The sequence below is a fragment of the Vulpes vulpes genome, chromosome 2 (genome assembly GCF_048418805.1).
Source record: "Vulpes vulpes isolate BD-2025 chromosome 2, VulVul3, whole genome shotgun sequence".
Classification (NCBI taxonomy): Eukaryota; Metazoa; Chordata; class Mammalia; order Carnivora; family Canidae; genus Vulpes; species Vulpes vulpes.
The window spans coordinates 159063043-159089439 of NC_132781.1; the positions used below are offsets into that span (position 1 = coordinate 159063043).

The 26397-nt window shown below is 43.2% G+C and overlaps 1 protein-coding gene across 17 annotated transcripts in view; it reads left to right on the top strand.

Annotated features, from left to right (window-relative positions):
* Positions 1-9337: 9337 nt before the first annotated feature.
* Positions 9338-26397, top strand: part of UBR4 (ubiquitin protein ligase E3 component n-recognin 4) — a 132900-nt gene continuing 115840 nt past the window's right edge. For all 17 annotated transcript variants that reach the window (XM_072751017.1, XM_072751018.1, XM_072751023.1 and 14 more), the window contains exons 1-11: positions 9338-9528; positions 17237-17334; positions 18739-18842; positions 19856-19985; positions 20099-20238; positions 20746-20848; positions 20965-21106; positions 21272-21396; positions 24444-24568; positions 25065-25124; positions 25211-25401. In XM_072751017.1, coding sequence (XP_072607118.1) covers positions 9353-9528; positions 17237-17334; positions 18739-18842; positions 19856-19985; positions 20099-20238; positions 20746-20848; positions 20965-21106; positions 21272-21396; positions 24444-24568; positions 25065-25124; positions 25211-25401 — 1394 coding nt within the window. In that variant the 5' untranslated portion in view covers positions 9338-9352. The remainder of the gene's footprint in view (positions 9529-17236; positions 17335-18738; positions 18843-19855; positions 19986-20098; positions 20239-20745; positions 20849-20964; positions 21107-21271; positions 21397-24443; positions 24569-25064; positions 25125-25210; positions 25402-26397) is intronic.

The following is a 26397-nucleotide window of genomic DNA, read 5'->3' on the forward strand; positions in this document are numbered from 1 at the left end:
ATGAGTGAATGAACATCTAAGTATCTCCAGAAAAAACAGGCATCTCTTCATCCAGACTCAAGGCACAAGTTTGTTTAAAGTGTCCTGGGAGAAGGGAATACATACAAGTTAAAATAATCCCACCCTGGTTTTGAGAAAGCCTGGCTGGAATCTCGACTATCCTAAAGAAAGTGCAAACTGCATCATTAGTTACCTACCACGCCTTGCTGCCTGCTGTTTGCACAGCACCCCAATCTGCTAGATGCTAGTTTTTACTTACCTACCTATATGCCAGAATCCGAAAGAACAAGCTAAGTGGAGGGAAGCTGTGTGCCTTTCTGTAAAATGCCCTGTATTTTGGCTTTAATCATTACCATTTTACCAAAAATTCTCTCAAAGCCGGTGTTTGAGAGAGCTAAGGCTAAGGTCCTGTGTCTGTCCTGTATCATTCCTTTGCCTCTCGTCTTAAGGCCACACTTGGTTCTGACTAGCTTGGCTCAGCCTCTGCCTGTGGCTTTTGACCCTGTTGCCTGCCAGTGCTCTGATCTGCTTTCTTGTCTTCCTCTTTTTCTGTGCATCACCCTCGAGCCATCTGTTTCACCCCATCTTCATTAATTATGTTCATTTGGAGCCCCCTGCAATGTTTCACTTGAATTAAGTTCTTCAGTATTTTTTATGTCCTGATTTTTAAATTTTTTAATTAGTTTGGACAATATTCAAGATCTTTTGGTGCAGAACTTTTTAAAGATTTTATTTATTGGGATCCCTGGGTGGCGCAGCGGTTTGGCGCCTGCCTTTGGCCCAGGGCGCGATCCTGGAGACCCGGGATCGAATCCCACGTCGGGCTCCCGGTGCATGGAGCCTGCTTCTCCCTCTGCCTGTGACTCTCTGCCTCTCTCTCTCTCTCTCTGTGTGACTATCATAAATAAATAAAAATTAAAAAAAAAAAAGATTTTATTTATTCATGAGAGAGAGAGAGAGAGAGGCAGAGACACAGGCAGAGGGAGAAGCAGGCTCCATGCAGGGAGCCTGACGCGGGACTTGATCCTGGGTCCGATGAGGGACTCAATCCCGGGACCACAGGATCATACCCCAAGCCAAAGGCAGACGCTCAACCACTGAGCCACCCAGGGATCCCCTTGGTGCAGAATTTTGCAGCTAAATAGTATTTAGTGATTCTCAGTCCCCGTGGGGAATATTGGGTAACAGTCTGTAGCTTTTGTTATAATTTTCCCTACCCTTTGACTCTGCAATCAATTTTTGGGGAGTGCTTATGAATTAAATACAGAGTTGGTTAAAACATTCAAGGTCAGTAAGAACTTAAAAATTTTTTTTTTGATAGATGAGGGGCACCTGGTGGGCTCAGTTGGAGGAGCATACAACTCTTAGATCTTGGGGTTGTGACTTCGAGCCACACAGTGGGTGTAGAGATTACTTAAATAAAACTTTAAAAAAAATTAAAAATTTTATAAGGGACATTATTCTCTTGGGATGTCATAATAGTAATGTATTATGCCCCATCCTCCTCTCTCTTAAAATTGTGATTTACTGATTTAATAACACTTTTGGAAGAGTGACATCTGTTCCCCTATCCCCAGCAAAAAAGAAAAGTGAGTAGGCTAACATGCAGATAACATGGTTTTACTGTCAAAACAGTAAATGGGTGGCTCTAACAGACAACTGACCCTGCAATTTAATAGCAGAGCAAGTTAGAGATAAACTTCTCTGAAACCTACACAATTTAGTTTTTTTTTTTTAATAAATATTTTATTTATTTATTCATTAGAGACCCAGAGCGAGAGAGGCAGAGACAGAGGCAGAGGGAGACGCAGGCTCCATGCAGGAAGCCTGATGTAGGACTCGACCACAGGACTCTGGGATCGCGCCCTGAGCCAAAGGCAGACGCTCAACTGCTAAACCACCCAGGCGTACCTATAATATTTATGTTCTGTTTAAAATCAAGGAAAAGAGACTTATTTTTAAGTGACTTAGGAGACAATTCCTGATACTGTGACCAGAGGGAAATTTCTCAATGGTTCTATACGTAACATGATCAACAATGCCCTTAACAACACCTCTGGCTAAAATATGAGTTGTAAAATCCATTTGTGAGGGAGGATGGGGTCTGAGAAAATATAACCTCCAAATTCAGCCTAGATGCACAGCTAGTTCTCTGCTGGCTTGGCTTAAGCTAGGGATCAAGTTCAGAGTAGCTGGAGGACAAGATGGTAATATATATGTGGAGGTGCCCACCACAAATGTGATTCAACCCATCTCCTTCTGAGTTGTTGGTTATTCTTGTGGCTGTCTCTTTGCCCAGTTGGTTTCCATTGTATCTTATCATCTATCATTTGCCTTGTGTCAGCTGTCCCCAGTGCTTTATGTAACAAAGTGAGATGCTGACCATCCAGATCTAGAGTAAACTTCCTGGAGCATAGCTATTCTGTGGTGCCAGATAAGCAAGTGGCTGCTTATCTGCTTAAAATCTTAAAAAAAAAAAATAAATAAAGTCAGTATATATATAACAACACACTGATGCTACTGTATTTTTTTTTTTTAAGATTTATTTATTTATTTATTCATGATAGAGAGAGGCAGAGACACAGGCAGAGGAAGAAGCAGGCTCCATGCAGGGATCCTGGGTCTCCAGGATCATGCCCTGGGCCAAAGGCAGGCGCTAAACCACTGAGCCACCCAGGGATCCCCCTGATCCTACTTTCGATACTTTTAAAATGTTATTTTTTTTAAAAAGACTTTTATTTATTTATTCATGAGAGACACACACAAGGGGAGAGGCAGAGACACAGGCAGAGGGAGAAGCAGGTTCCATGCAGGGAGCTTGACGTGGGACTGGATCCTGGGTCTCCAGGATCAAGCCCTGGGCTAAAGGCGGCACTAAACCGCTGAGCCACCAGGGCTGCCCAAAATGTTTTTTAAAAAAGATTTTATTTTTTTTATTTTTTTAAATTTTATTTATTTATTCATGATTGACAGAGAGAGAGAGAGAGAGAGAGGCAGAGACACAGGCAGAGGGAGAAGCAGGCTCCATGCAGGGAGCGCGACGTGGGACTTGATCTCGGGTCTCCAGGACCAGGCCCTCAGCTGAAGGTGGCGCTAAACCACTGAGCCACTGGGGCTGCCCTAAAAAAGATTTTATCCATTAATTAGAGAGAGTGGGAGAGAACAGAGTACAAGCAAGGGGAGGGGCAGAAGGAGGGAAGAAGCAGGCTGCCCGGTGAGTAGGGATGCCAGGAAGGGGCTCCATCCCAGGACTCCAGAATCGTGACCTGAGCGAAGGTAGACACCCAACTGATTGAGTCATCCAGGTGCCCCTTAAAATGTTATTTATAAAAAAAAAATAGGGGATCCCTGGGTGGCTCAGTGGTTTAACAACTGCCTTTGGCCCAGGGCGCGATCCTTAAGTCCCGGGATCGAGTCCTACATCAGGTCTATCATGAATAAATAAATAAAATCTTAAAAATAAATAAATAAATAAATAAAACCTTCCCCCATTCTCTATGTCCCAGAGGTCACCACTGAACAGTTTGGCATATATCTCTCCAAATCCCGTAATACCCTGTAACTTGATTTTATCACTTAATGTATCATGGGGAGATTCCCGCATTAGCAATATGGATCTCCCAAACCCTCTTTTTTTATGGTCATGAGGTTGAAATTCTTAAGTGTTATTCCATTAGAGATTTTTATGAGATCAATCGAATGCTCTTTCAGACAAGTCTATTCTGTATTATTTAGACCATCTTTCCAGTAAGGATTTATGATGATGTAAAGAATGTGTGCATGCCTGTCTTCTCTTAAGGCACTACAGTATGACCCTGAGACTGACTAGAGCCATTTTTCTATGAGTGCTGAGGCTTATGTACATTTTTTAAAAATATATTTATTTATTTGAGAGAGAGAGAGAGAACATGCGTGCACAAGCGGGGGAACAGGAGAGGGAGAAACAGGCTCCCCACTGAGCAGGGAGCCCAATGTGGGGCTCGACCCCAGGACCCTGGAATCATGACCTGAGCTGAAGGGAGACACTTTAACCAACAGAGCATCCAGGTGCCCCCAGGCTTATGTAAATTTCTGATCCAGGACACTGAGAAGGTGCCTTTCCCAGTATACAGACTGATGACATTTTGGAGGGTGTCTTTATAAAATAACCACAGATTTATATGGAAGTAAACTCTTGTCTGTTACTGCCTCACCTGCACTCAGATGTGTGAAAGTCAATAAACTGAAAATGAGCATTTAAAAGCCTCGTTTATACAAATAAGTGCCATTATTATTTACAGTTTTGGTGATGTGTATCTCATGTGCTGTCATAAAATAAGCTAGATTAGAAGACTGACAAACCAGAATGCTGGTTTATAGAGGACAATGAAGACGACAGTCATGAAAAGCAAAATACTTAATGTCTGCTAGTGGGAATGCATATCCTATAAAAAAGCCTACATAATACATTAAAATGTTATTATAAGCCTGTTTGGTTATTCTGGAGTTAGAATAGAGGAGGTGGTATCATATGCATGTTTTGTAACAGGCACGCTTCTGCAAAGAGACCAGGACTCTGCTGACCAGGACAGCTCCTATCCCTTCTCCCCTCACTGGGTTAAAGGAATGTGATATAATTATTTTACTCCACTCTTTCTAGATTTTTACCTACACTACTTTATTTCTGCTAACTCCCTGCCATATATATATTTTCTGAATCACAAAGTATTTACAAACTTTTAAAAAACTTTTTATTTTGATCCAATTTAGACTTACAGAAATGTTACAAGAATAGGACAAATAATTCTGATACCCTTCACTCAGATTCCCCAAATATTAATATTTTACCACATTAGCTTTATCTTTCTCCCTCCCATCTCTAAATCTGATGGTCCAAGATTTTGCTGAGTGTAAATCCTAAAGGACGGCAATGGCAGGTCTGAGGAATAATCATTTTACAAAACAAAACTCCTTGTCTTTTTTTTTTTTTTTTAAAGATTTTATTTATTTATTTGAGAGAAAGCGGGAGGAGGAGCAGAGGGAGAGGGACAAGCAGACTGTGCTGAGCGTGGAGCCCAAGGTGGAGCTCAATCCCAGGACCCTGAGATCGTGACCTGAGCCGAAATCAAGAGTCGGTAGCTTAAACCAACAGAGCCACCCAGGTGCCCCTAAAACAAAACTCTCCTGATACATTTGCAATGTTATGTAAGCTATCTGGGTTAAGCTGTATCTAATAAACTTCATTTTGTAGAAGTTTGCCAGTCAAGCTTTTACTATTTAATTCACATTAGCTATTGCTGAACAGCATTGCAAATTTGGATGTTCACCTTATTATCATTTTCATTTCAATTTTGATCTTTTTGTCCTTAGTTTCCTCTAAGTCTTGCTTCTTGCTCTTCAGTAAAACTGACATTCTATTCTAGTCCCTGTACAATTGCCAAAATTGCTTCTCTTTCTTTAAGCAAGAAGGCTGCAAGGCGCATTTTTCTTGTTTTAAATTCATACCATATAAAATGCAGTATTATGAGAAAAATAATCAGTATTTGTGGATTACAAATGACTCATATTATGAAACAGAATTAGGCTTCTAATCTATTTCCTTATAGTCTTGATGTTAAAAAAAAAAAAAAATCTCTGTTCATTGGTGAATTTCCAAAAAGGAGCTGCTCTTCATTTGTAGCAGTTTCCACAAAATATGCACTGTTGGTTCTTGAAACTTTGTAAAAGCTTGAGAACAGGATGATCTTTGTTGGGCCCTGAGAGTTAATACATGTAGTTTATTCATGGAATGAAGAACACACAAGACCTACCAGGATTATTTCAAGCAACTCTTATCAGATGGATTTTTTTTTGAAATAAAATTGCCAGTGGGCAAACTGGGTAGCTCAGAGGTTTAGCACCTGCCTTCAGCCCATGGTGTGATCCTACAGACCTGGGACTGAGTCTTGCATCGGGCTCCCTGCATGGAGCCTGCTTCTCCCTCTGCCTGTGTCTCTGCCTCTCTCTCTCTCTGTGTCTAATGAATAAATAAATAAAATCTTAAAAAAACAAATCCCAGTATTTCTTGCTTTGGAGGTTCCTGGAGTGACAATGAACTCTTATTGTTTGCATTTTGTTTTTAAAGACATCTTTTAAGAAATGTATTAATTTATTTGTTAAGGGGGGGGAGGAGCGGAGGGAAGAACGAGAGAATCTTAAGAGGTTCCATGCCCAGTGCAGAGCCCCCTTGGAAGTGTGTGTGTGTGTGTGTGTGGGGGGGGGGGGCTTTGATTTAATGACCCTGAGATCATGACCTGAGCTGAAATCAAGTCAGATGCTTAATCCACTGAGCCAGCTGGTGCCCCTTGTTTTTAGATTAAAGTCTGATTTTTAGCTGCTAATGTATATATGTTATAAGTATACAGTTGAACAAATACTGTGTGTATATCCAAGCAACCATAACTCCTGTCAAGATGCAGAATGTTTTCACTTGCCAGCCGGTTTCTTTCTTTTTTTTTTTTTTTTTTTAGATTTTATTTATTGGGACGCTGGGTGGCGCAGCGGTTTGGCGCCTGCCTTTGGCCCAGGGCGCGGTCCTGGAGACCCGGGATCGAATCCCACATCGGGCTCCCGGTGCATGGAGCCTGCTTCTCCCTCTGCCTGTGTCTCTGCCTCTCTCTCTCTCTCTGTGACTACCATAAAATAAAAAAAAAAAAAAAAAAAAAAAATTAGATTTTATTTATTCATGAAAGAGAGAGAGAGAGAGAGAGGCACGCAGGCAGAGGGAGAAGCAGGCTCCATGCAGGGAGCCCGACACAGGACTCGATCCCAGGACTCCAGGATCACACCCTGGGCTGAAGGCAGGTGTTAAACCACTGAGCCACCCAGGGATCCCCAACCCAGTGGGTTTCTTCACGCTTTCTCGTCTGTATCCCCACAGTGACACTATTCAATCATGGCTGCTGAATTTTTTTCTTTCACTGCATTTCTTGTAATATGACCATATCATATCTCTTGTAAGTTTAAAAATTTTAGTTCCTTACTCAGCCACTTGGGATTAGAAGGAAACTAATACTTTAAATCCTTCAGTTAATAATCCCCCCAAATGACTATTCTTTAGTTTCTATCTTATTTTCTGGACCAGAGTATTAGAAGCTTATGTTTCATCTAGAAGTCTGTTTTAGTCCTCTATGTATTGCCTTCCTTTCTTGTTTAAATTTAGAATGTGGAGGAGCATCTGGCTGGCTCAGTTGGTACAGCATGAGACTCTTAATGCTGTGGTCCTGAGTTCAAACCCCACATTGGGCACACAACACATCTTACTTAAAAAAATTTTTAAGGGACACCTGGGTGGCTCAGCGGTTGGACAGTTGCCTTCGGCTCAGGTCATGATGCTGGGATCCAGGATCAAGCCCTGCATCAGGCTCCTTGCATGGAGCCTGCTTCTTCCCCCACTGCCTGTGTCTCTGGCTCTCTGTGTCTCCCATGAATAAATAAATAACATCTTTAAAAAAATATATAAAGAAAAATCTTAATCTGGAGTGCTTTCTCCAAATCTATGAGCCAGAAATATTAAAAAGTAATGTGAGTTAAAAAAAATAAAAAGTAATAGGAGTTCGGTACAGGAGCAAATTTCCCTGTGATAGTCTGCATTTGCCTTTTTACTCTCTCTTCCAGCAGCAGATGGATGGGAAAAGAAGGGAGTAGAAACATTTGATCTTCTGTTATTTCCTGAAACCTTTCCAAGAGAACCTCTGCAGATTAATTTTGTCCTTTGGGTGAAATAAAATTAATGTCCCAAGAGCCACTCTAAAATTTTAAGCCGCCTTCTTCAGGCACTGGGTTCAGTATTTTGAACTACTGCAATATTCACTGTGTTAGGGCAGCCTGGGTGGCTCAGCGGTTTGGTGCCTGTCTTCAGCCCAGGGTGTGACCCTGGAGTCCTGGGATCGAGTCCCACGTTGGGCTCCCTGCATGGAGCCTGCTTCTCCCTCTTCCTGTGTCTCTGCCTCTCTCTCTGTGTGTCTCTCATGAATAAATAAAGAAAATCTTAAAAAACAACAACTAAATTAAAAAAAAATTCACTGTGTTATGGAAAGGCTTCATTCTCTGTCTTTAACTTTTCGTATTTTCATGTTTAAGAAACTTGCCACTGTCACTATTTCCCCCTGAGAAAATAAAGGGAAATCTCTACCGTTATCATTAAAGCTACGTTTTCCTCCAACACTAGCTTTGACTTGATTGCATTTTATTCCTAATGTAAAATAGCCCTTTTGTTACTACAAGTGCAAATCGATCATCAGGTCACCCGTTTAGCTATCAAAGAGTTACACCGGTAGCAAGAGGAGCTCCTCCAAAACTTGGGGAAGAATTTCAGGGCTTCAGGGTTTTCAAACCATCCACACTTCTTGCAAAGGGACCTGGGGGCCATAGGCTTGACGTCCTGGGCCGACACCCATGCGCCGCCCAAGAATGTTCTCGAAGCACGCGTACTTTTCCTTGAGTCAACTGTCAAGTCAGACTGCTTTTCCCCTCTTAGATCTGGAACCCAGGTCGGTTTATCTGCAAAAAAAAAAAAAAAAAAAAAAAAAAAAAGCCCCTTATTAAACCTTCCATCCTTTCTCTGCTAGCATTAAAGTGGGGAAACACAACCTGCCGCATCAAATTGCAGAGAGCGGTGAGCAGTGCGAGCTGGCAACATAGTGGGGGTAATCGAGACACAAGGTGGGGGGCCCCGGGGGGCCTTTGGCTCAGCTGGTGACCCCGGGGTCCTGGGTTCGAGTCCTGCACCAGGCTCCCTGCGGGGAGCCTCCTTCTCCCTCTGCCTGTGTCTCTCATGAATAAATAAATAAAATCTTTAAAAACACACACACACACACACACAACGGGGATGTGGGCCCAAATTCGGCAAGATTAGTGACTGCAAGTTTTTTAAGTATCACTGTGCGGGGCGGGGGCTCTCGGAAGGGGAGCGAGCCGACTCTCGTCTTTAGGTGTCTCCGGCGCTGGCCCTTCTATCCGCAGACGCACAGCCTGCTCCGATGCCCGGGTCTCCCCACCTTCAAGCAAACCCCCGGCTCACCTTTCCCTGATGCCCCGAAGCCGCATCCATCACTCGCACTTTCGGAAACGACTGCCAGCGCGCAGGCGCGGAGGTCTCCCCGCCTCCTCCGAAGGGGTAAGTCCTGCGCAGGCGCAGTTCCTCCGGCCCGCCTCCGCGTCGCGCCGAGCCTCTCCCGAGAGCAAAGGCCGACCGCCCCGCGCGTTGCGTGTTTTGTTCTGCGACTGCGTCGCGCAGTCTGACGTGCCGGTCACGTCACTTCCGCCCCCTCCCGGGAGGCGGCGCTGGGCCGGTGGCAAGCCCCCGGAGGGAGCCGCAGTAGTACGACGGAAGATGGCGACGAGCGGCGGCGAAGAGGCGGCGGCGGCGGCGCCGGCGCCCGGGGCCTCGGCGACGGGGGCGGACACAAGCCCGGGCTGGGAGGTGGCGGTGCGGCCTCTGCTGTCCGCGTCCTATTCCGCCTTCGAGATGAAGGAGTTGCCGCAGCTGGTGGCCTCAGTCATCGAGAGGTACCGGGCGGCGGCCCCGGCGAGGCGGGCGCGGGGGGGGGAGGGGAGGCCGCGCCGGATCGTCTGCACCCGCGTCCCCGGGCCGCCGCCCGCCGCTGGGCGACCCCGGGCCCCCGGCCGCGGCTTCGGGGCCCCGGGATCCCGGCGGACGAGGGCCGGCCGGGGGCTCCTCCCGCCGGCCCGGGTAGATGATCTGTGCCTCGGTTTCCCTCCTGAGCAAAACTTTTGGAGACGCCTTCTCGAGAGGGCGTGGCCGGTCCCGTGTGCGAGTGACTCTGAGACGCCGGGCGCTGCTGGCGGAGAATGTCCCCGGGGCCGCCCCACCTGCGCTAAGGTCACGGCGCTGATGAGTCTGCAGTTCTGGCCCGCGCTCACCCCCTGGCCTGGGCCCGAGCGGGGCCTCGGGGTGCAAGCTGGAGGTCGGCCGCACGATTTAGTAACGGTCTCCCCGCGGTGCTGTGCTCGCCGGGGGCACGTGCTGCTCCTGTGCCTGAGGCCGCCGGCGACCACGGAGGATGTGTCTTCAGGCCGCGCTTGGTGTCGGTGGCTGCTGTAACGGTCTAGGAGGAAAGCGTGTCCGTGGGAGTCGGAGGTCACTTTCCCACGGAAACCCGTGCGCTCCTCGTCCTCTCTCCCTCTCTCCCTCTCTCTCTCTCTCTCGCAATAAAATATCCTTAGATTTTGTTACAAACAGGAACCCTCCTCTGTTGGTTTGGCGTTAACGTGGTTTTGTCATTTTGTATCGAGGTCCTAGATCGTGATAGTTTGTGTTCCTAGGAGGCGGGGGATACCAGAACGCCTGTCTTCCTGGCGCGACCTTGCTCAGAGGAGTCTGTTCTTTGGTTTCATGGTAGACGTGCTTTTCTTTTTCCTTTTCTTTCTTTCTTTCTTTCTTTCTTTCTTTTTTTTTTTTTTTTTTTTTTTTAAGGCAGTCTCACTTTTATTTTACTACTCAGACCTTACTTCAGCCATCCCGCAGTTGCTGCCTGGGTCACTTTAGCTTCAGGCCAACAAGGGTGTATCTCAGTGTTCTCCAGGTTGGAAATCGCTATTCTTATTTAAGGGAGGCCCCATGACTTGACAAATTGTTTATGATAGTGCCTGTTGTTAGGTTTGTGGTGCTTTGAGTACACGTTTGTTTGTTTGTTTGTTTGTTTATTGAGTTGGAATAAAATAACGACTGGGTTTGGTAAATTCACAGTTTGCTTTACAGATGGGTTTTCCTACCTAATTATTAAATCAGGAAAGTTTTTTTTTTTTTTTTTTTAAAGATTTTACTTATTTATTCATGAGAGAGAGACACACACAGAGAGAGAGGCAGAGACACAGGCAGAGGGCGAAGCAGGCTCCCTGCAGGGAGCCCGACGTGGGACTCATCCTGGGGTCTCCAGGATCATACCTTGGGCTGAAGGCGGGCACTAAACCGCTGAGCCACCCAGGGATCCCCAAATGAGGAATGTTTTAAAGATGGAAACAAGTACCAAGATACTGCTCTCAGGTTATGGCCTCTCTTTAACGTGCTTTATTTTTTTATTTCTTTTTTTTAACTTGCTTTAAACGTTTGGTTTGGCGGCATTTTTCCTGCATTATGCTCATCAGGTGACTTGTAATGGACAGTGCTTCACTCTAGAACATTTGCTTTTATTTATTTATTTCACCCCAAAGATTTTATTTTATTTTATTTTATTTTTTTTTTATTTTTGAGTCATCTCCACACCTAACGTGGGACTCATCCACAAACCTGAAATCAAGAGCGGCTCACCCCACTGAGCCAGCCAGGCACTCCTGCTTTTATGTTTTTTCTGGACAGGAGTTGAGTAGGTTACAAAGTCATTTGCTGACAGCCTCCTGTTCATCCCGTGTTCAGGTCATCTTTTTGAAACTATATAATGGTTTAGCAACTCTGTCCGGCTTGTAAAAGGACACAAAACCCAATACATGTACTAGATGTGAATTTTGCCAAACAAGTGACTGCTTCCTCCTGCACCCTAAGATAATCAAGTGTTGCCTGTGTTTGTAGACACTAGTAAGAACTCTCTTCACTGTTTAGAAAAGAAATCCAAACTAGTGGATGTTTAGTGACAAAACCTTTTTGTTGTAAGGCAAGATCCCTGAAGTCTTGGTTCTGGTTTTATTGCTAAGTTCACTTTGAAAGCCTGTTATGTGTCCTCCCTAGGCTCTATGAGAGTAATATAATCCTAAGAAAACTTTTCAAAAGAAATATCTGACTTTCACGTTCTTTTACAGGTAAAAAAACAAACATATTACTGTTCAGTTTGGTGTAGTGCAGAGGTCAGCACACTTGTTTTGTAAAGAAGCAGAGAGTAAATATTTGCAGGCTATACATTGTGTCGAGTAGTCAACTTGGTCATTGTATAGCAAAAACAGCCTTATACAATAAGTAAATGAATGGTTGTGGCTGTTTTTCCAAAGTCTTATTTATGGACACTGAAATATGAACTTCATATATTTACATGTCACAAAATAGCTTTAAAATTTTTTTCAGGGCAGCCCCGGTGGCGCAGTGGTTTAGCGCCGCCTGCAGCTCAGGGTGTGATCCTGGAAACCCTGGATGAAGTCCCACGTCAGGCTCTCTGCATGGAGCTTCTCCCTCTGCCTGTGTCTCTGCATCTCATTCTCTCTCTGTGTGTCTATGAATAAATAAATAAAAAATCTTAAAAAAAAATTTTTTTTTCAGCCATGTGAAAATTGCAGAAACATTCTTAAACACAGGCTGTTACAAAAACAGTGCCAAACCCTGATTTAGGGCACAAAAATTAGTACCCTGTTACTTTCTCATAAGTTTTCTGCCTTTTAAAAAAAAATGAGGGGCACTTGGAAGGCTCAGGCGGTTAGATATCCAACACTTAATTTCGGCTCAGGTCATGATCTCAGGGTGGTGAAATGGAGCTCAGAATGGAGTCTGCTTGAGATTCTCTCTCCTGGGCAGCACCAGTGGTTCAGCGGTTTGGCGTCGCCTTCAGCCCTGATCCTAGAGACCGGGGATCGAGTCCTCCATTGGGCTCCCTGCGTGGAGCCTGCTTCTCCCTCTGCCTGTGTCTCTGCCTCTCTCTCTCTCTCTCATGAATAAATAAATAAGTAAATATCTTTAAAAAATTAAAAAAAGAGATTCTCTCTCTCCTGCCTCTGCATCCCCTGCTCTGACACTGTCTAAATAAATAAAGTCTTAAAAAATGAAATGAGGGTGTCAGAATTGTGGATGTATTTTTTTTTCAAGACTATTTTTATTTATTCATGAGAGACACAGAGAGGGACAGACACAGTCAGAGGGAGAAGCAGGCTCCATGCAGGGAGCCCCATGCAGGACTTGATCCCAGGACTCTGGGATCATGCCCTGAGCTGAAGGCAGGCACTGAGCTATCCAGGCGTCCCTGTGGAAGTATTTCTTGACTATAGAGTTATGGCCACCAAATTTAGAACCAGATCAGGGTCAGCACTGTACAGGTACTATTGTGGGCTTTATTTTGTAGGTAATCAAAGGTTCAGGTGCCTAGGCCGCTACTTTACTTCTGGGGTTGCTGCTCCTGTCTGGGGTTCCCCTTTTTATTGTCATGACTGCCATGTTTTTCTTCCTTGCCTCCAGGGACCTTCTGTTTTTCTGTTGCAGTCTACTACTCTGTTTCCCTTTTAGATGTCCTGGCTCCATCATTGCCAGCTCTACCTTTCCATCTGACAGCCTGCTTGTCCGTTGAATTCCTCCCCATTTGACTGTTGGGGATGATGACTTACCCTGAGACTGCATCGTGCTCCACCATTCCGCTTGCCATCTGTAGTCTTTCATACCTTTATTATGTTTTTTTAAAATAAAGATTTTTATTTATTTATCTCATACCTTTATAGTTGGAATTGAACTTGGTGTCTGAACAAAAGGTAGATACAATTTCTGGGTCTAGACCCTGTTTATTAAGTTTGACTTTGTAACCAAACTGTGAAACAAAGGAGGAATAGATTAGCATAGATAAATCGGGAAGCATACTCAAAAATGTCCTTTGACTTTTAAAAGAAAAACATACGTGAGTTTACTTAAAAGAGATGTTCATTTTTATTTTTACTGCCTGTTGCTAGCATGCTAGCATGTCTTCTAGTATTAAAGATTGAAAATCTTTACAGTGTCTCTACTTTTCCAGACCAGAAATGGAGCTAGAAGTAGTTCAATGGAGCACATGCCATATTTGGGATTAATTAGTATAATTGCTGAATGTAATCTTATGTTTTAAGGTACTACCTAATACAGAATTCCTTTCTTAACTCTTTGTAAGATAGGTTGGTGATCATGATTGTCATCGAACACTTTGACTCTTTGTAGATTACTAAAACAGGAAAAAAGAAAAACAAAACAAAAAAAAAACCCTTTCCCATGAGCCAGTCCTTCCTAGGCTGTCCTGGCCTCCTTACTGGTAAGTCTGTTTCAGGCTCTGCCTCCCAGGTGTTTAATAAAATTTAGGCCAGAGAGACCTACTTGGGAAGGTGGAAGCTGTTACAAAATCCATATTAGATAGTGTTCATTTATTTCTTAAATATCTTAAAAGGGAGAAAGAGATACACAGAGGTCAGTCTTCTGAATTTACATGCTGCAGGACAGAAGTTCATGATTGATTTACAGGAAGAAGAAAAGCCTGCCACCAAGTGATGGAGTGTAATTGTGAGATTAGTCCTCATGGCTGGTTAATTTCTTAGTGTCACATTCACCACAGATTTGTCAGGAGTATGAGGATCTGAAAGCTTTTAGTTCTTTGGTTACATGTGTATTACTCTGTGACACAGCAGATGTTCAGTCAGCATATATTTAAAAAAAATTTTATTAAAATTTATGATAGAGAGAGAGAGAGAGAGAGAGAGAGAGAGAGAGGCAGAGACACAGGCAGAGGGAGAAGCAGGCTCCATGCACCGGGAGCCCAAAGTGGGATTCGATCCCGGGTCTCCAGGATCGCGCCCTGGGCCAAAGGCAGGCGCTAAACCGCTGCGCCACCCAGGGATCCCAGCATATATTTTTTAATGCTGTTATTCTTTAAGTATATTTAATATGCTTGCTTGTTTCCTGGCTGTAAGGAATCATAATAGATTCTGTTCTTGGGGGTTTATGAATCTGATGAAGGGAAAGGGGTTTGTGGAGTTTCCACGGTTTAGAAAAGAGATGTAAATAGTATCTAGGGGGAGAAGGGAGGTGAATCTGTAGTCTTTATTTTGTCCTCTTGGATTTCCACCTCTTCCTAAAAAAAGCTAGATATTTCCAGACTTGAGGTAGTTCTTTTTTACTTACATGTCAAATTGGATTTCTCTGACCTGGCTGTACTGTAGCTGCTGTTTCTCTTTGTACTCTGCCTCACATTTATTTTGTATGGAATATGAACGTTTTAGAAAAATTCTGTGTCTCTCAGCAGTGTTTTAGCCCCAGTCGTGTTGTGGTTGGAATGTTTGTTAGAAGAAGCAGATGTTTGAGGAAGATAGCTTGACTGCCCAGAGGAGAGATGTATTTTTACCTATAAGTCTTATTTTCCTTTCTCTTTGTTATATTTGTCTGCAGTTCTTCATTCTTCCCCATTCCTACCTAACTTCTTGCCTTTTGTCCTATTTTTTTCTATTTCTTTGCATCTTCTGGTATCTTGGTGTCTGTCAGATTCTTGGGGAATGAGGGTGGCAGCAAGTCTTTATTAGGTGACTCATACATGCTTGCTTCTTTAAAATCAAGAGATATGATATTGTCCTTTGGGCCACATATCCGCATGTCTCCTTACTCCTTCAAGTCTTTTCTTTTTTTTTTTTTTTTCTTCAAGTCTTTTCAAATTAATTTCCCCAGGTTCATCCTTAGTTGTCCTGAGTAAATTATAAGTGCAGTTTGAGAGTGCTCCATTTTTTTGGATGCCAGTGTCCATCTTTCCTCAAAGTGCATTCTTGTTTCTTTATTGGAATAAGGCAGTTGTGTATTTCTAGGGCAGGAACCAAGAACCAAGGTTTGATAAATCACAGTGGGGCATCATTGAACCAGGCAATTAAATGAGTTTATTCTTGCATATTGGATGTATTTCACCATCTGAATGGAAGTGAAAGCAACAGAGTAGGTTCAACCTCTGGGTGGGCAGTTTTTGTCTTAATTCTAGTAAGCCTGTTCAGCTGAAAAACACGGGGATAAGCAGCTCTGAACTTTTGAAATAAAACAGACAGTAAATGACTCTGTGAAATATATCAAATTACAGGGTGGGAAAACCTTAGAACAATGACTAAGAAAATACAAGGATGGAATGAAGGAACAACTAAGTATATGAGGTAGAAGCAGGGGATTTAGTAGAGATTTTTCTGCTGAGTAGAATATGACCTGGACCAGTGTGTTGGCCACCAGAAACTGAGCATTACTTGGTGTTTAAAAGGTTTTCGTTTCCTCCTTTTTGTCCATTTGACAAATAGAAATGATCCTTGGTGGGCAGGAAGACCCTTGTGCATCATAGATGCTCCATAAATATTTTTTCTTGGTGAAAGTTACTCTGAGATAAGGAACTGATCTTTGCTAAATCCCCGTTTATCCTAGATAAATCCCCACAAAGCAAAGTGTTTGCAGTGCCAGACTCTTAAGTGCTATTTGAGGTGATTCATCACTCACACTGGCACCTCCCCAGTGTTGAACTTGTCTTTTTGGCTCTTGTGTTCATTTGGCAAGTGAATAGAGTCCTGACTGTGTACATTTCCCTTCCTAGGCTGATACTTCTGGTTGGAGAATTAATTCGCTAAGGAAACTGTTTAACCACAGCCCTCTGTCCCCCCTCCCTTTTAAAAAGATTTTATTTATTTATTCATGAGAGACAGGGGGGGTGGGGGGGTGGGGAGAAGGGCAGAGAAAGAGGGAGAAGCTGGCTCCTTGTGGAGCAGGGAGCCTGACGGGGGACTCAACCTCAGGACCCTGGGATCATGACCTGAGCCAAAAGCAGACACTCAAGGGACTGAGCCACTCAGGCTCCCTGTTCTTTACCTTTAATAAAATACATTTTGTTTTATTTTGTTTACATTGTCATTTTGTTTCATGGGTTGTGGATTAGCATCTGATTTGACAGAAGGACATAAATGTGTATCTCTGAGATCTAGTTGGGCTCTAGATTTTCACAGAAGAGGGCAATTTCCTCAGCTCAAGATAAGGGATGTGATTAAAACCCCTGAATTTGTTGTGATCTAGCTGTGTCTTGGTTGGGAGTGGGATGATACTTGGTGAATTTTGGGTTTTAGCACTGATCAGGTGATTTCTCCCCAGGTTATTGATTCTTGCATTGTGGACTGGTCTTTGGTCTTCAAAATGGATTTCTGTGACCTGTATTCCCACTAATAGTATTTTGAGTGCTCCAGTCTCCTCCCTTTTGGTCAGCACTTGACACTATTAGCTTTTGGTCTTTGCCAACCAGTTCTACAGGACAAAATACAGGCATCCTGTAATGTTTTTACTTGTACTAATTTAATTCTAAATGGGTTTGAAAATGTTCCCTGCCTATTAGCTTTTGTCACTCCCTAAGCCTGATACCTTGAGCAAGGTGTTTACTTTTAATTTGCTAAGGTTCACTTTCCTGATCTTGAATATAGGGATGATAACAGTGCCTCCCAAATGGGGCTGTTGTAAGGATTTAGTATAGTAATGCCTATAAAAGGATGGGGTATCTGGCATATAGGAAGCACTAAGTAAATGCTAGCTGAATTATCTTTTTTGCAGTGAATCCGAAATCCTGCACCACGAGAAGCAGTATGAGCCCTTCTACTCATCTTTTGTTGCACTTTCCACACACTATATTACAACAGTTTGCAGCCTCAGTGAGTATTCCATTCTTGTCACTCCCTTTCTGAAGGCTTGGAGGGGTGGTGGTTGGGTCTCCTCTTTGTGGGGTGTCTCAACAGGTTGTGAATGAAGTCTGTATTTAAGCACTCCTGAGCTGTCCTCCCAGCAGGGCAGACCACTGTCAGTCCGATAAGGCTCTGGAAGTCCATTTACCTAGGCCAACCAAGATGGATTTAAAAAGGACTTGGTTTGGACACTTGCTTCATAACCCATTAAGTTACCATCTTAATCAAAAGCATTTTATTGATTTCATATATGCACATGTAATTATTAGTGTGTTGATTCCTGAGGCTTGAGGGGAATGGGCGGATACTGACCTAGGGTTCATGGCCACTCATGAAGGCTCTGTTATTCCTTATTTGGTTTTGATGAGAAAGTAAATTCTACTTTTGTATTCTCTGGTATGTCAAGGGATTTCAGTTTCAGTTCCCTATCTTTTTTTAAGATTTTATTTATTTATTCATGAGAGACACAGAGACAGAGAGGCAGAGACACAGGCAGAGGAAGAAGCAGGCTCCATGTAGGGAGCTCGACGTGGGAATCGATCCTGGGTCTCCAGGATCACGTCCTGGGCTGAAGGCAGTGCTAAATCGCTGAGCCACCTGGGCTGCCCAGTTCCCCATCTATTAAACATTTTTTTACCCTTATTTTCTAGTATTTCTGAATTTTTGCATTTTTATTTGTTTAAAAAAATCCTAATTCAGAGAATTCTGAATAATGCTAATTTGTTTACTTAAATAGTTTGCTAAGTAAGTAAAATGAAGGGAAGCTATAGAGTTGCTGGATAACCTTTGTGTGCAGTGTTGTTTGTTATAGGCATTGGCTGCTGGTGGAGGAATTACTTTTAACTTTCAGAAGTTTTGTGTAGGAAGCCCCTTGTAAAAGGTATTTAGAACCTGTGGAAAAGGAGAGGTAGTATATTCTAGTAGTTAAGTGCATGAACTCTAGAGCCAGACTTCCTGGATTTGATTCTAGCCATATGACTTTGGGCAAGTCACTTAAGCTCTCCGTGGTGTAATTTCCTGATCTGTTGCGAAAAGGAGGGGGAGGGGATAATAATACTACCTACTTCAAAATGGTGGTTTAAGGATTGAGTGGGTTAATACAATATATTTGAAGTGCTCAGTGCTTACTGTGATGTATTTCCTATTATAATTAATTTCCAGTAAATGTAAGATAGGTTGATCTAGAAGTAGTAGATAGTTATCTGCCAGGATCCCTTTGGCCCTTGGATTGTTGGTTCTGAATGATTATTGTCATAGAATGGCTCTGGAAATGCTGGACACTAGCACTTGGGAATTGTCTGGTTTGATATATTGACTATGAGGCTGACCAAGCTGTGGTGGTCTGAGGTTAATTGAAGCCCATTCCTTTCCTAGTTCCCCGGAACCAGCTTCAGTCGGTGGCAGCAGCCTGTAAAGTCCTGATCGAGTTTTCTCTCCTGCGTCTGGAGAATCCAGATGAGGCTTGTGCTGTGTCCCAGGTGAGAGTGATGGGCTCATTTGCAGCCCTTATTTCAAGGTAGGACTGTGACAGACTAGTGGAATGATGGAGAGAAGGGTGGCATAGGGTAGGGGTTGGTGAACTTTTCCTGTAACAGGCCAGATAGTGAACAATTTGCTGACCATTTAGTCCCTGTTGCAACTAGTCTCTCTCTTTTTAAACTCTGCCTTTGTAGTATGAAAGCAGCCACAGACAATACATAAATGAGCAAGCATAGCTGTGGTCCAGTAAACTTTATTTATAAAAACAGGCAGTGGGCTGAATTGGAGCTGTGGTTTGCCAGCTTCTTGTATAGAGGGCTGCAGAGGCTTTTGCAAAGATTGCAAACTTCCATGTTTCCATGGGTCAGGCAAATAGCATAAAATGAGTGAAGTATGCCAGTTGGAAAGGGTGCCTGACCCAGCTACAAAGGGCCAATCATTGTGTGGCATCAGCTGATTGTTGCCAGGTAGAGGTAGAGGTAGAGACTCAGTTGCTGTGTCTTGTGCATTATTGAGAGATAAGAAATCTGGTTTTGTATATTAAACCTTCCATGTTTTAAAAAGTTAGCTATAACTTCAAATAAAAAAATAAAAATCCAAGAGCAACACTGTGAGAATAAGACACATTTGCAAGCCAGACATGGTCTGAGGACCATCAGCACGTGATCTCTACTTTATTTTCCCCAATCTCAGTTCTTGATAAGAACCTAAATTTGGCTGTACGCCAGTTTGAAGTCCCAGGGGAGTAGTATCTTCTGAAAGATACACTTTTTTTTTTTGAAAGATATACTTGATTTTAGGTTTTTTTTGTTTGTTTTTTTAAAGATTTTATTTATTTATTCATGAGAGACACAGAGATAGAGAGAGAGAGACAAGGGAAGAGGGAAGAGAAGCAGGGTCCATGCAGAGAGCCCAACACGGGACTCGATCCCGGGACTCTAGGATCACGCCAAAGGGAGACGCTGAACCACTGAGGCATCCAGGTGTCCCACTGAATATATTTTCTTTTCAGAAACACTTGATTCTCCTCATCAAGGGCCTGTGTACTGGCTGTAGCCGACTAGACAGGACTGAAATGATAACGTTCACGGCAATGATGAAATCAGCCAAGCTGCCACAGACAGTGAAGACGCTCTCAGACGGTGAGCGTTTGTTTGCCAGGCCTAGTTCTCTGACTGCTTCTCCGGCCAGCTGTTTCCTGCATTGCCTTCTAGTGGCACTATGCTCATTCATGTTGTTGGTTTTATACTTGCAGTGGAAGATCAGAAAGAGCTGGCCTCACCAGTAAGCCCAGAACTGAGGCAGAAGGAGGTCCAGATGAATTTTTTGAATCAGCTGACATCAGTTTTCAACCCTAGAACTGTAGCATCACCGCCTGGAGGTCCACACACTCCAGTGAGTTACTCCAGCAAAGTGTCCTCATCCCATGGGAGTTTTAGGAGATAATACTAGAAAAAGTAACAAATGTATCTTATATTTGTGATGTGGAATGATATATGTGCCTAGGGTAGAGAGCCAATAGAAAAATACAAACCAAAAAAAGGGGAAAACTTCCCCTAACTTTCTGCCCACTGTTGATACTGTTCTGATGATCATTCTTCTAAAATTTCTCAATATAAATAAATAGATATAAACAACACGTGTGCTTTTCTGTGAAAGACATCACACTCTCTACTAGTTGTAGAATGTATGTATCTTTGTATATTTTTCTCCTGCTCTTGGGACAATAACTTGTGTTTTCCCTAACATTAAAGAGGGATTTCCTTCCCCCCTCATTAACTGGGGAGTCTGCAGAGTACCCCTTAGAACTTCTTGGGCACTTGGTTTGATTCCGAAATGCAGGGCAGCAGTTGACAGATGATAGTAACCTGATAGGCCTTTCAATCCTTTGTTTCTCTTTAGGCCGAAGGAGAAAATGATGAGCAGTCATCCGCAGATCAAGCCTCTGCTATCAAAACCAAGAATGTGTTTATAGCTCAGAATGTGGCTAGTCTTCAAGAGCTTGGTAAGACTCTTAATTATTGTCACAAAGCTGGTTCTCTGCTTTCAAAAATTCCGTAAGTGGAAAAGAAGCAGCAGCCAGATGCCCGTTGGTAAGGTTGAGCCCTGTCATTAATGCAGGTGGCTCAGAGAAGCTACTGCGAGTGTGTTTGAACCTGCCCTATTTCCTGCGCTACATCAATCGGTTTCAGGATGCAGTGTCGGCCAATTCTTTCTTCATCATGCCGGCCACAGTAGCAGATGCCACTGCTGTTCGTAATGGGTAAGGTGCTCCAGCGTGTGTGCTTTTTTTTCTAATGCTCTCAAAAAGAGAAACTGGTTAGTCTTTTTTTTTTTTTTGGCATGCCAACTTTCTTTAATTATCAGATTATAGAAGCAAGGGATTCAAAGAGATGCTTTGGTTAACCTCCTCTCCTTCATGTTCTAGTTTTCATTCACTGGTGATTGATGTAACCATGGCATTGGATACTCTGTCTCTGCCTGTGTTGGAACCCCTCAATCCTTCTCGTCTGCAGGATGTGACAGTTCTCAGCCTAAGTTGTCTGTATGCAGGTGAGAGGTTACGATGTCTGATTTCATTTTTTCAGTTAAGCACAAGTATACTTTCAGGAAATCATGAGATCCTCCTGAGTGCTCTGCTGTCTCCCTGTTACTTGGGCCTTTGCCCCTGAGAGTCATTTAAAGTCTCGTCTAGGTGAAATGAGGTCTGCATAGGAATCTTGTAAGTTATCCTATTGTACCACTGCTGGTGGTGTGTTATGTGCATATTTACTTTCATAGTATGCGCACATAGTAAATGTTTACTAGGAAAAGCAAAACACTAAAGTGCCGTTTGGATATTGAGATAAATAATATGTAATCTGTGCCCTCAAGGATCCTACATTGAGAACAGTTAGGGCCACGTGGAATCCTATAAAATAGGAGATGATAGGGACACCTGGGTGGCTCAGCGGTTGAGTGTCTGCCTTTAGCTCGGAGCGTGATCCTGGAGACCAGGGATCAAGTCCCACATGAGGCTCCTTGCATGGAGCTTGCTTCCCCTCTGCCTGTGTCTCTGCCTCTCTCTCTCTCTGTGTCTCTCTCATGAATAAATAAATAAAAATCTTAAAAAAAAATAGATGATAAAAGCAATCAGAAGGGTAGAGTAGTTGGGTGCACGAAGAAGGGAGAGATGGATGGAGTCTTGCTGTGGGAGCAGGTTTGAGGAAGCCTTTACGGAACAGGTGCTGTTTATAAGTGCATGAGATGTTATCTTTCGTGCTCCCACAAAGTCCCCTCTCTTCCTGCTGCTCATGCTGCCTTGAAAGTGGGGACTGACAGCTGCTGTTTACTCTCTTTTAAGTTATGATGACCGTGACTTTTTAATCCAATTCACTGATCCTTGGTTTTAAATACTATAGTCCTGGTATGTCTTGGAAGGTATAACAATTTCTGATGTTTACTTGGTTCTCTGAATGAGGATTTGTATAGCCTTAGTAACCTGACCTTGGGAACACCAAGAAATTGCCGAGGTTTGTCATCTCCCTGCATTGTTTCACTAGCTTTATTTTGAACATCTGGATGCAAATAGGGATATAAAGAGGAAGGTGCTTTCAATTGGGTAAAGCAGGAGTAATGAAGGAGTTCTTTTGATGTACCTGTAGGGCAGGTAGGATTGCAACTTGGCTATCCTGAGGCAGGGGCAGAAGCAGGACTCAAAGTATACTAGAGTTTGGGGGAACATAGTTAAGTGTGTGTGTGTGGGGGGGTGGTGAAGGGAGAAGATATGTGTTTAGTGGGTATCCTGCAACGAGAGAGAAAGGAAACAATCACAGAGGTCTCAGAAATGCAGTCTAAGTCGTTTGGACCATGTCCTATGACAGGAGAAACCACTGCAGATTCTGACCTATATCAAAGCAGCAACCTGCAGGATATTTTGGTGTGGGGAGATTTGGAGGCAGGAGAATTCTCTGTTAGGAGAATTTTTTGTAGTCGTTCAGGCGAGACATGATAAGAACGTGAGCTAGGGTAGTAGTGGTAGGAAGAGAAAGCTAAAGGTATATGTGAAATGTGTTCTCCCCCAGCTCACTTCCAGTGTTTATTTCCTTGTCCTCTGCTTTTGATCTTTGCAGTTTTAAGTTGGGGTTATTTCAATTTTTAGGGAATTTCTTTGAGCATCATGTGGCCCTCAGTGTGCTTAGTATTGGTTAAAGAGTCCTTAACATTTTTTAGTTGGATTGAAGATCCCAGATTTGGCTTGTTGAAATTTGATGGCCTGGGATTTGATGTAAAGACAGGGATTTGGCCTTGGTATCTTTGAGGAACACCGAATGTGAAATGTATTTCCCCATGGTCTTGAAAAAATGGAAAGACATCTTGTGATGTTTTAAAGTTAATAGGTTTTATTTTATTTTATTTTTTTAAAAAATCTTTAAATTTATTCATGAGAGACAAAGAGAGAGGCAGAGACATACATACACAGAGGGAGAAGCAGCAGGCTCCCTCCGGGGAGCCTGATGCAGGACTTGATCCTGAGACCCCAGGATCACGCCCTGAGCCAAAGGCAGATGCTCAACCACTGAGCCACCCTGGTGCCCCAATAGGTTTTATTTTTAAAGCAGTTTTAGGTTTATAGAGAAGTTGAGCAGGTCATACAGAATTTCCATCTACCTTCTCTCCCCAGTACCCCGTTTCCCTATTCAGATTTTTTTCATTTTTAAGATTTTACTTATTTATTCATGAGAGAGAGAGAGAGAGAGAGAAAGAGAGAGAAAGGCAGAGACATAGGCAGAGGGAGAAGCAGGCTCCCCACAGGGAGTCTACTGTGGGACTTGATCCAGGACCACGGGATCACAACCTGAGCCAAATGCAGGCACTCAACCACTGAGCTACTCAGGCGCCCCTTTTATTCATATGTTGTATTAACATGGTGCGTTTGTTAAAATTGACGAAATCAGTATTTGATACATTATTATTATTTGTGAAGTCCATTGCTTAATCAGGATTTTCTTTGTGTTAGACAGTTCTGTGGGTTTTGACAAATGTATAGCATCCTGTGTTAATCATCACTATGACACAGAATAGTTTCACCACTCCTGTGCTCCACCTCGTAATCCCTCTTTCCTACTTTCACCTCCTGGGAACTACTGATCTTTTTACTGTTTTTGGAGTTTTAATTTTTCCAGAATGCCCTAAAGTTGGAATCAATTATATAGTATGTTGCCTTTTCAGACTGGCTTCTTCCTTGTGGAGTGTGCATTTAAGTTTCTTCCCTGATTTTTTGTGACTTGATTGCTTACTTTTTTAAATTGCTGAATAATATTCCTTGTATGGGTGTGCCATAGTTTGTGGTACGTCCACATATTGAAGGCATCTCAATTGCTTCCAATTGTGGCAGTTATGAATAAAGCTACAGTAAGTATTTATGAGCAGGTTTTTATGATTGCTGGACCTGATGGTAACATTGTCTAGTCTTGCTCTTGTGGATATTACTCTCAGTTGTCAAATCATGGAATGGCTTCAGGGTGGGTTATGTTTTCTATTTTTATTTTGGTGGACTCCTGCGACTGTGCCATGATTGGAATCTGTGCATCTTTCTTTTATCCCCCCCCCCCCCCCAGGTGTGAGTGTGGCAACTTGCATGGCCATCCTGCATGTGGGTAGTGCCCAGCAAGTACGGACAGGGTCCACGAGCTCCAAAGAAGAAGACTACGAAAGTGATGCAGCTACGATTGTCCAGAAATGTGTAAGCTGTGCCTCCTTGTTCTGGGGGCCTCCCATCGTTCAGTGAGGAGATAGTGCCAGGTCCACTCTTCCCAGGTCGAGAAAAGGACATGGAGTACTCTCCATACCCATCCCCTTGGGTAGCAGGTCTTGTGAAAGATGAGTCACTCAGTCTGCATGTATACTTGAAGGCTTGCTGTGTGTGTGTCAGTGCACTTTTAGCAAGACCTGCAGTGCATGAGATAGTAGTCTCAGAGAATGATGAGTGTGTAAGACAAGTCCATGTGATACACCACGATCTGATGTGGGCCTGAGTGTGTTGCTTTAGATTGTGTGGAGTGGACATCTTTGAGAAGGTGACCCTTGAGCTGTGAAGGTCAAGGAAAGTGTGATGGAATCATATCTTTAGAAAGTGCTTTGAGGATATTTAATTCTTTGAGCGAAATTAATTTGGGTGGGATTAACATTTGTAATGAAGTACTCCACTTGCTCAGATTTTTGTGTTTGTTGTTGGACAGCTTGAAATCTACGACATGATTGGACAAGCAATCAGTAATTCCCGTCGGGCTGGTGGAGAGGTGAGAAGTAGGTCTCTCTGTTCCATCCCTGTCTCATAGTTCTAAGATCCGTGTGTTTATACATTACTTTCATGCTTTTTCAACAGCATTATCAGAACTTCCAATTGCTGGGTGCCTGGTGTTTGTTAAACAGCCTGTTCCTCATATTGAACCTCAGTCCTACTGCCTTGGCTGATAAGGGGAAAGAGAAAGACCCTCTGGCAGCACTCCGAGTTAGAGACATCCTTTCTCGTACAAAAGAGGGAGTGGGCTCTCCTAAACTGGGACCTGGGAAAGGGTATGTGTCTCCTTGATTCATGTTTTGTTTTGTGTCCCTGCCATCTTGATGGGGAGCTAGGGTAACCCCTCTCATCTTCACATCAGTAGAACAATTTATTTCCATACCTGATTGAATTTAACTAAAGTGTTGATCATAGTCTCCTATCTCTATATCATAGCCTTGTGATTTTGGACATATTGTTCATTCTTTCCAAGCTTGTTTGCTTACCTCTAAGAGGGGGAAAGTGTCTGTGTAATGTACATTCTTGGGTTTTTAAGAGGTTCCAAAAAAAAAGGGTACTTTTGTTTTGTAAGATGAGCTGGTATGAGTTACAGTTCATTACTCACTTGCATGTTCAACCAATAGAGAGGATTCAGTCAGGTCCTCCGGGCTTGCTTCCTAAAACATTTGCTACCATTTTGACAAAGTCTAGACAATGAGCCCTGCTTGCTTGGAGAGGAGTTAGAGCTAGGACTTCCATGTGGCTCAAGGTTTTATTTTCTAAGTCTAGGCATTTCTGGATTTTATGTATTCATTCAGTTCCTACCATGTACTGGGCTCTTTCCAGGCATTGAAGATGTGAAAGTATTCAATGTCTGTGCTTCTTTGGAACTTATTTCTAACTGGAGCAACAGGCTCATGATAGATTTTCATATGAGTGTTGTGAAGAAAAATAAGCCAGAACAAGGGGCTAGAGAGTCATAGAGGCTGTTATTTTAATTAGGATGGTGAGGAATGGGCTTTAAGGACAAGATGGAGAGAATACATGTGAGGTGACAGAGTGAGCCATGCAAATTTTGGGGGTAGAATTGTTCAGGTTTGGAGGTGGGGGTGTATGATTGGTATTTTTAGGAATCAGTAAGGTCAGTGTGGCTAAAGTGGAGCCCTCCAGGAGGGAGAGTGGTAGAAAGTTAGGTTATAGAGGTAGCTAGGGGCCAAATCTCCCAGGGCAAAGTGTAATCTGTAAGTGATAGAGGGTTTTCCCAAGGAGAGTGATCTAATCTGTTAGTTATT